General features: G+C 37.4%; 2 protein-coding genes across 5 annotated transcripts in view; both read right to left on the bottom strand.

Moving 5' to 3' along the window:
- LOC119574134 (complement receptor type 2-like) overlaps positions 1–3656 on the bottom strand; it is a 27272-nt gene extending 23616 nt beyond the window's left edge. For all 4 annotated transcript variants that reach the window (XM_037921215.1, XM_037921217.1, XM_037921216.1 and 1 more), the window contains exons 1-3: positions 3597–3656; positions 1409–1585; positions 587–760 (exon numbers count right to left, since the gene is read on the bottom strand). In XM_037921215.1, coding sequence (XP_037777143.1) covers positions 587–760; positions 1409–1585; positions 3597–3630 — 385 coding nt within the window. In that variant the 5' untranslated portion in view covers positions 3631–3656. The remainder of the gene's footprint in view (positions 1–586; positions 761–1408; positions 1586–3596) is intronic.
- Positions 3657–4312: 656 nt separating this feature from the next.
- Positions 4313–10000, bottom strand: part of LOC119573722 — an 84748-nt gene continuing 79060 nt past the window's right edge. Inside the window, exons 6-7 of the mRNA XM_037920829.1 lie at positions 7692–7808; positions 4313–4384 (exon numbers count right to left, since the gene is read on the bottom strand). Of these exons, the coding sequence (XP_037776757.1) occupies positions 4313–4384; positions 7692–7808 (189 nt within the window). The remainder of the gene's footprint in view (positions 4385–7691; positions 7809–10000) is intronic.

Genomic DNA, 10000 nt, shown 5'->3' with positions numbered 1-10000 from the left:
ACAGATGAGTTATTTACAGAGTTCAGAGGCTGTTAAAAAGAAAAAAAAAAAGAGAGAGAGGAAAATAGAGAATGATAGATAGAAATAATATCTAAGGGAAGAGTAAGAGAGAAATGCATTTCTTTTTAAATTTCATATAGTTTTTAACTTATTTTTTTTACTTATCTCATTGCATTCATAAAGATAAATTTTGATGAATGGAATGATATGTTGAACAGTTAATTAAGAATATCATATTTCTCTCTTCCCATTCCGTGTACAAGAAATTACACATCGTCTGAGTATATTCGATACGTGCACATGTGATTCAGATAAAAGCTGCGTCTCTATCAGCATCTGTTTCAGAGAACGTTAAAAGTCCTTCTCTACGAGTATTCGCTTCTAGTACTCACCAACAGTGCAAAGAACAGTTTCTCCTCGACATATATATTTAAGTAAGAAGTAAAGGCAAGGCGAGGCCGCTACCTTACAACAACTCTCCAAGTGCCGTACATCGCAAAAGAAGAGAGAGAGAGAGAGAGAGAGAAAGAAGAGAGAGTACTTGGTAAACGACACCGCGCGGGGGATAAAAAAGGGGTCGACCTACGTTTACATTGCGGCTGAACTCCGCTCCACTTCTTGTCGGGTCCGCAGCGCCTGGTCTCGGGTCCTACGAGCATGTAGCTGTAGTCACACTTGTAGGACACCACTGAGTTGTAGATGCGACGGGTGAAGGTGCTCTTGCCGTTCTCCGGGTCCTCGGGAATGTCACACTGCACCGCTGCGGGAGGAGGCGGGCGCGTCATCGAGGCTCAGAGGCACAGAAAGAGATTTGCTGCTGCGGCAATACACGGAATGGAAAAAAGAGGCTACTGAATGGTAAACAGAATGAAAGAAATATATTGCTATTTAGCATCACGAAATGGGAGAGATATATTGCTCTTGAGTAACACAGAATGAAGGAAATATATTGCTGTTCGGGGCAACAGTTTGAAGAATCCTACTACTTCTCATTACCAAATAATGTAAGAAATAATCTACAGCACAGAATCGATGGCATATCCTAATGCTTAGTACCATGGCAGGGAAAAAAATATATACAACTTCTTAGTAAACACAACGAAAAAAAAAATATATTGCTCCTCTGTACCTCAATATGACAGAAATATACTACAGCTAAGTACCATAGACTTAAAGAAATCTGTTGCTTTCTTAGAACAACAGAATGAAAGCAATAAAAAGCCCATTATCACTAAATAAAAAAAAAGAAGAAGAAAAAAGAAAAACATACCACTCCTGAAGCGACTACCTCCCCCTCCACCCTCTACGGGCCATCACCCCCCCATCCCGCCCCCAACCCTGGACCACAAGCTCCTCCAGACCAAGAACGACACCGCCCCCTTCACAAGCCCCGCGAGAGGTTCCTTACGTGTGCACGCCGGCCGCTCTGAGGGACTCCACGTGCCGTCGTGCTGGCAGTAGAGGTTGCCGCGCCCCACGAGCTCGAATCCCGGCCTGCAGTGGTAGGTGACGCGGCAGGAGAAGGTGAAGCAGGAACCTTCCTTGTAGCCGTTCAGGATCTCGCCGGGGTCGTCGCAGCTGATGGCTAAGGAGAGCAGGGGAGGTTTTGCTTAGTGGGGTGTGGTGGGCTGGGGTGGATGTGTGTTGTGGGGGTGTGGGTGTGGGGGTAGGGGTTTTGGTGTGGGGATGGGGGTAAGGGTGTGGGATAGGGTGGGTGGGGGTAAGGGTGGGTGTGGGTGTTGGTGTGGAAGAGGGTGGGTGGGGATAGGGTATGGGGGTAGGGGTGTTGGTGTGGGTGTGTGGGTGGGTATGAGTGTATGGGCGGGTGTGTAGGAGGGGGGTAGGAGTGTGGGGTGGGGGTAGGAGTGGTGTGTGGGTGTGGGTGTATGGGTGGGTGTGGGTGTGGGGAGTGTGGGGGGGGGGAGTGAAGAGGGGTTTACAGTCTTGTGATGAAGATGGTGATGATAATAAAACGTGGAATCATAATGAGCGAAAGTAATGACAAGAATGATAGTGCCAGTAAAATCAACAAAAATAATGATGATAATGATGATGATAATAATAACGAGAATCATAAAGATAATGATAAGAACAATACTAATCCTACCACTAATATTAATAAGAACAATAATAATAATATTGATAACAATAACAAAAACAGTAATAACAATAACGATAATGACGATGATAAAGATAAAATAATAATAATAACAACACGAATAATGATAATGACGATAATCAAGATAAATATACTGACCACATAATTAGGAACAAAATTAAATCCTATCATACATTAATGAACGAGGATAAGGATAACGAGAAAAAATAAATGATAATAATAACCAGGATAAGGATAATGAGAAAAAAAAAATAAATGTTAATGATAACCAGAATAAGGATAATGAGAAATAAAAATAAATGATAATAACCAGGGTAAAGAATAATGAGACAAAATAAATGTTAAGAATAACCAGAATAAGGATAATGAGTCAAAATAAATGAAAATACAAACCAAGATAAGGACAACGAATGAAAACAAAAGAAAAAACGCTTAAAATAGTAATATCAAAATCAGTAATACCATCATTAGCGAACTCGGCACCGCTGGAAATGCTACGTAGCGGACAAAAGGATTGTGAAAAAAAGAAGAAAAAATCACCAGCCTAAAATTATTTCAATGGAGTTTAACTTTGTGTTTTTAATTGGATTTTCCCATCTGGTGCCGGATTCTGAAATTAAGGTACAGTTAATTGAGGTTAAACTAATGATGGAGTTATATTATTTCCACGTGATTAATTAAATGGAAAATGTCGAGGGAATTAAATGGATGAGTTTTTGCTTTTGTTTTGCAAACGGTTATATGTATATATATATGCATATATATACATATGTATATATAAGTATATGTATATTTGTGTATATATAAATATGTATGTACACACACACACACACATATACATGTATATATACACATATATTTGTATATATACACACACACATATATATGTACATATACACATATATACATATATGTATACATACACACATGTATGTAAATATATGTATGTGTAGCTGTGTAAATATATTTATCTTTATAAACACATGTCTATGTATATAAATATATATTATGTATATATAGACACATATCTGCCTATATATAGACTTATATATGCATGAATACATACATATATATATATATATATATATATATATATATATATATGATATATTATATATATATATATATATTATATATATAAAGAAGAAAAGAGAAAAAATAATGAAAGAAAAACGAGAGAGAGAGAGAGAGAGAGAGAGAGAGAGAGAGAGAGAGAGAGAGAGAGAGAGAGAGAGAGAGAGAGAGAGAGAGAGAGAGAGAGAGAGAGAGAAAGACAGAAAGATACAGAACCAAAAACCAAAAAAACAAAAAACAAAAAGGCACACAGCACAGAACTAACCAACCAACCAACCAAACAAACAAACAAATAAAAACACAGACATACTAAATAACAAAAACCCAAAAACCCCAAAAGCAAACAAAGAAACAAAGAAACAAACAGACAGACACTTCACACCACAACGAAAGCGTCACTCACGGATGCACTTGATCTCCGGGCCGAACCACTGCATGGTGTTGTTGTAGAGAAAGCACTTGGCCACGTTTACCCTAACATCTTTTCCCCTTAACATTAGGGAATATATATTATATTATTATATATATATATATATATATATATATATATATATAATTATATAAAATATATATATATAACAACACACACACACAACACAATAACATATAAACATAATTTAAAAACACAACATATAATTACATAACACTTTAAAATATATCTTATACAATGTAACAGGTATTATTTGTTACGGTTTAATTTTATTCTTAATAACACACGCAGTAAAAAAATATGTTTAGTTATAGGGGTTAATGGGCCCCTGGGCAGTCATGGAAAAGGGGATAATTTTATTGTTTATATTTAGCACAACCCGTCAAATATAAATATAATATGTAAATTTCTTATTTTTTTTTTTAAATTTGGTTTATGGAAAAAGAAGTTATGGTAATAGAAATATGAATTATACATTAAAAAATAAATTATAATTTATATTTAAATATGTTTTAAAAATAAATTAAAAATTTTTTTTTGTGGCTTTAAAAAACGGGGGGGAGGGGAAAAAGGCCGGTAAATCGGTCCGATAAAGATGAAAGTGAAGGGGGACTAAAAATTCGCACCCAAAAACCCAACAAACCCGGGCGCCCCCAAACCCCCACAACCCCAAAAAACCCCACACGCCTCTAATTTTTCCCAAACCCCCAGGGGACGAACGCGCCTACAACCCAGGTACTCCGGATGCAGTCCCGGCCCACCTGCAGGGTTTTGGGAAAAAGGACTTCACGGAAACTTGGCCCGTCCCTCATGGGATCTTAAGGGTCGTTCCCCAGCCCCCTAGGTTCCTCGTGCCGTGCCGGCCCGTGATTGCGGGGGCCGCAGTACACGGGGGGAAGGAAGGGGGGAAAAGAAAGGAGAGAAATGGGTCTAAATCCCGGTTTTCAAAAATTTGGTTTAAAGGTTGGTTTTAATTGTTGCTTTTTTTTTTAAAATTTTTTATTTCAAAATTTTAAAAAAATAAAAAATTCAACCCCATAGATATTTAATTAAATCTTGATAATAGGGAAATAATAGGATAAATGGCAAATCCCAAATCTATAACCAAACCACACCAAAAAAACAAAACACACACACCACAGAAAAAGTTTAAAAAAGATAAATTTTACCCCATTAAGACAAAAAAATCATTTTTTCATTTATAATTAAGTTTTATTATTTTATAAATTTAAAAAAAGCAAATACACAAGAATGAATTTTTCCGGAAATTAACCCCCCTAACAAAACTGAGAAAGAAATGACTTAAATTTTTCAAACCACATTTTAAAATAAAAGCTACAGAAGTGCAAAGGAAGGTTCCCAAAAATTTCGCCATTTACAAGGCAATCTTCTGGGGTTCGGGTCTGAACTTTCGGGGTTTCAGTTTGTTTGCATGTCGGGGTTAATAATAAATTTTGGGTTTACCGTATAAAAAAGGATGGGGAGGAATATAAATTCCTTCTTCTTAACTTCCGCTAAAATTTAAATATTTTCCCGGAAAAAAATTTAAAAATTGAAGTTTTCAAAATTTTAAAGGGGTTTTATCTTTGATTCTACTTAAACCTTTTTCAAAAATTAAAAAAGAACCGCGGGTAAACCGACCTCAGGGCCAAAACAATAGGTATAACAGAAGGCAAAAAAAAAAAAAGGGAGGAAAAGGGTTCGGCAATTTTGTGACTAAAATTTAAAAGACACGTTTTCACAAATAATTTTAAAATTTTCCAAATTTTTCTTTTTGCCGATAAAGTTCCCCAAAAAATGAAACAATGTTTTGCTTAACCCCACCGACCAAAAAGAAAGAGAGCAACCCAACCAAAGGACCCCAAAAAAAAAAAAAAACACCCACAAAAACAAAAAAAAAACTAAAAAAACACACAAACCCAAAAACCCAAAAACATATAAATCTTAAAACAAGAAATAATTAATTATAATAACAAATATTAATTTTTTTAATAATACTATGAGGAAATAATTATAAAAATATAATCATTTTTAATTAACTTTAAAACAAACAAAAAACAAGGTAAACATGTATGGATAATAAAAAAAAAAATACCCGCTTTGTGTCTTCTGTTTTTTTTTCTCTTCCATTCTTATTCCATTTTTTTTGGGATTTCTTTCCCCTTCTGCCCCCGGGCCCCCCCCTTTGCCCCAATTTAACTATTATTATATAGTATTGAAAAAAAATAAATGGTTTAACACACGCCACACCAAACACCCAAAACAAAACCCCCCCCCCAAAAAAACGCACACCCCAAACCAAATTAATAGGTTTTATTGGGTATTAATACTTAAAAAACAATTATACTGACCCCACAACCCCCAGGAACAAAAACCCAACCCCTACTTACAAACAACTCTTAAACACCAAAAATATTAACCTACCTCCTCCACTGTGTTCTTATTTGGACATTTGTTCCCCTTGGAAGCCAGGGATTTAAAGAAAAATAAAATCACTTTGGGAAACGTTTCCCCACCCCTTCCACACCCAAAAACATAAATACCAATATGGGGGAATTCAAAGGTAATATTTCCCAGAAGCTCTCTTTATAATGGGTAAAAAATAACATTTTGGTTTTTTTTTCTTGAACTTATGGTTTGTCGGGGGGGGGGGGGTTTTTGTGTGGTTGTGATTGTGTTGCTGTGTGGTGTGGTTTTTGGTGGTTTTTTCTGGTTTGTTTTGTAAGTGTTTTGGTTTTTTTTTGTTTGTTGGTTGTGGGTGTGTGTGTGTGTGTTTTTTTGTGGTGTGTGGGGTTGGTGTGTGGTGTTGTGGGTGGTGGTGTGTTGTGTGTTTGTGGGTTTTTGTGATGGTGTTTGTGTGTTGTTTTTTTTTGTGTTGTTTTTTTACGTTTTGGTTTTGTTGGCTTTGTGGTGTTTTGTTTATTGCCCGTGGGGCCCCCTTTGTTTATGTATTTCCTTTTGCAAGGCCGGGTTTTTCAATTTTTGTCAATTACAACCTATTTTTAGTTTTCATTGTACGGCATGCATTTCCCCTATAATGGGAGTTCCAAAAATTAAAGAAAAAGGACAAGAAGGGGGGGGCGGGGGGGGGAATTTGGGGAAAAATGGGGGGGGAGGTTTTTAAGAATTGTAAGAGAGGGGGGAAGGGAGGAAGAAAAATTTAGGAGGGGGAGGAAGGAGGGGAGGGGAGGAATGGGGAGGAGGAGGAGGAGGGGAGGAGGGGGAGGGGGGGAGAGGGGGGGAAGAGGGGGGGGGGGAATGGGGAGGAGGAGGGGGAGGGGAGGGGAAGGGGGGGGAAGAAAGGAAGGAGGGGAAGGGAGGGGGGGAAAAAAGGGGGAGGGGGAAGGGGGAGGAAGAGGAGGAGGAGGTGGGGGGGGGAAGGGGAGGGGGAGGGGAAGGGGAAGAAAAGTCCCCTGGGCGCTGGGAGGGGGCGAGGATTTTTAGGGGAAAAGGGGGTTTGTGGGGGAGAAGGAATTTAAAAAAAAGGGGATAAGATTAAGTAAGATAAAATTAAAAATAGATTTGGATAGAAGAAGTGGAGGAAATTAATTGCAAAAAGTTCCTTTTTTTATCTAGGGCAGAATGAAATTATTTTATTTTGATTTTTTCTTTCTTTAATGGAATAAATTATATAATATATATAAATATATTATATAGATATAATATTATATAATAATATATAATATATATATAATATATATATAATTATATATATATATAATAATATAATATATATTATATATATATATTTTATATATATATATATAATATATATTACAAAAAAATATAATAAAATCATCACACACACCATACATATTAACAAAACAAACAAAATAATATATGTATATATATGCATATAATAATATATATAATATTATCATATTTTATATATATTAATATATATATTATATTATAATAATTATGTATGTATATGTATGTATGTAGTATGTAAATGTATGTATGTGAACACACAACACACCCACACACACACACACACACACCAACACACACACACACACACACACAACACCACACACACACAACACACACACACAACACCACACACACTATCTCAGAACTACATAAAGAGAGATACATACAGTTCTCGTGGCACTCCGGCGGCGTCGACGACCAGATCCCGTTGGCTTGGCACAGGCGGATGGTCTGCCCAATGAGGTGGTAACCCTGAGAGAAAAGAACAGTTATTTTTATTAAGCTACGGCCCTCTCGGATAAAGGCAGAGAGCAAAGTTCGTCCCCCTTTTTAGCTTCCCTTCCATAAACACGAAGGTTCCTGATTCTTAAGGAAAGTAGTAGCGATTAATCCATGTTTTTTTTCTCTTCTGTCTGTCTGTCTGTCTGTCTGTCTGTCTGTCTCTCACACACACACACACACTCTGTATACATGAATGCACACACACACACACACACACACAAATACATATACATATATAAAACAAACAAACACGAAAACCCTTTTATCCTGTTCCTGCTGTCTATTCGAATGAACGAAGTTGTTTACCGTTCGAGGACCTCATCGGGGCGCGACATAAGGATAATTCAGTCTATCTGTAGTCTGAAGGGAGGGCGAGCGAGTGTAAAAGGAGGAGGAGAAGAAAGAAAAGGTAGTAAAAGGAAGTTGATGTAACTTGCTTTAGGTGGCGTGGCAATGGTATGCTAGAGGATGAGGTGGCAATGGCCTTTTATAGGATGGGGTGGGAGTGGCATGGCAGAGGATTGGGGTGGCGTGGCCTTTTATAGGTTGGGGTGGCAATGGCATGGTAAAGGATGGGATGGCATGGCCTCTTATGGGATGGGGTGGCAATGACATGGTAAAGGATGGGGTGGCATGGCCTTTTATAGGATGGGGAAGACAAAGCACAGGATGACGTGACAAACGCATAATAACAATGTCATATCACAGGACAGGGTAACAATGGCATACAAGGGTAGGAATGGCATCCTAACGAGAGAACGAGAGACGCTTGCTTTGACACAATCAAATAAAAAAAGGAGAGATGGGAAGGAAAAACTGCCATTAGATTTAAGAGTCCGGTATGTGACGACCCAGAGAGAACGAAATGTGTCGGCATCATGTGCTGGCTAACGAAAGCTTGGGAATGCATGTAGAAGAGTGTGCCTCTCCTTAAAAAAAATCTATTTGTCTGCATGTCTGCCTGTCTGTCTGCTGTCTCTGTCCTGCCTGTCTTCTATCTTGTTTGTCTGTTCTGCTGTCTGTCTCTTATTTGTCCCGTTTGATGCTGCTGTCTGTTTGTTATCTATATGTTTGTCTGTCGCTACTGTCTGTCTCTATTTGTCTGTTGATTTGCTGTCTTCTGTCTTCTATCTTATGTTGCTGTCTGTCTGTCTTAAACTTTTGTCTATTGTTTTTTTTTTCCTGTGTTTGTCTATCTATATGTTTGTCTGTCTGTCTGTCTGCTGTTCTTCTGTCTGGTCTGTCTGACTGTCTGTCTACTTCTACTATGTTTTGCCCGTCTGTCTGTCTGCTGTCATCTTTCTGTTGTCCTACTATTTTGTCTATTTTATACTGTCTGTCTTTCTATATGTCTGTTTTTCCCCGGTCTATTATTGTCCTATCCGTCTGTCTATCTTTTTCTGTCTGTCTTTTTCTGGTCTACTTTCTTTTTTTCTATCCAAAAAAAGAAAAGCACACAGTAAATATTCACCATCAAAAAATACCACATAAAAAAAATACAAATGAAAAATACAAATGAAAAATACAAATGAAAAATACAAATGAAAAATACAAATGAAAAATACAAATGAAAAATACAATTCTCAGACATGGACAGACCCTGAGGCAATGACCAAAAAAAAAAAAAACTTTTTATTTTAATCAGACAAAACTCCAAAAAAAAAAAAAAAAAAAAAAAAAAAAAAAAATTTATCATTAATATTATCAATATTATTATTATTACTTTTTTTTTTTTTTTTTGGGGGGGGGGTGACTGGATGGTCTGATGGAAATACATTCGATATGAATTTAAAATAGATCCGGAATACCATTTCGACATCAGGGTAGTTAACGAGGAGAGGCGTCCTTTTTTTATTTTATTTTTTTTTTCTTTTTTTTAATATTCATTAAACGCACGGCATACGTGGTTCCCGCGGACGAGAGTGGGTCGTGTAAAATGCGCTGGGGAAATGTGGGTTTCATGCTGCCTCGGTCTGTGTTGATTTGCAGATCGGGATGAAAAGTGGATTTGGTTTGGATTTGGGGTGAAATTACGAAGAAAAAAAAGAAGAAGAAGAAAAAAAACTGAATCTGCCTAAAGCGAGTGGGAGGGGGGAAGGGAGGGAGGGAGAGAGAGGGGGGAGGGAGGGAGGGAGGGAGGGAGGAGGGAGGGGGGGGAGGAG

This window comes from Penaeus monodon, chromosome 6 (assembly GCF_015228065.2).
Source record: "Penaeus monodon isolate SGIC_2016 chromosome 6, NSTDA_Pmon_1, whole genome shotgun sequence".
Taxonomy (NCBI): Eukaryota; Metazoa; Arthropoda; class Malacostraca; order Decapoda; family Penaeidae; genus Penaeus; species Penaeus monodon.
Note: the sequence above shows the minus strand (reverse complement) of the source record. Positions and strands in the feature narration are given on the sequence as shown.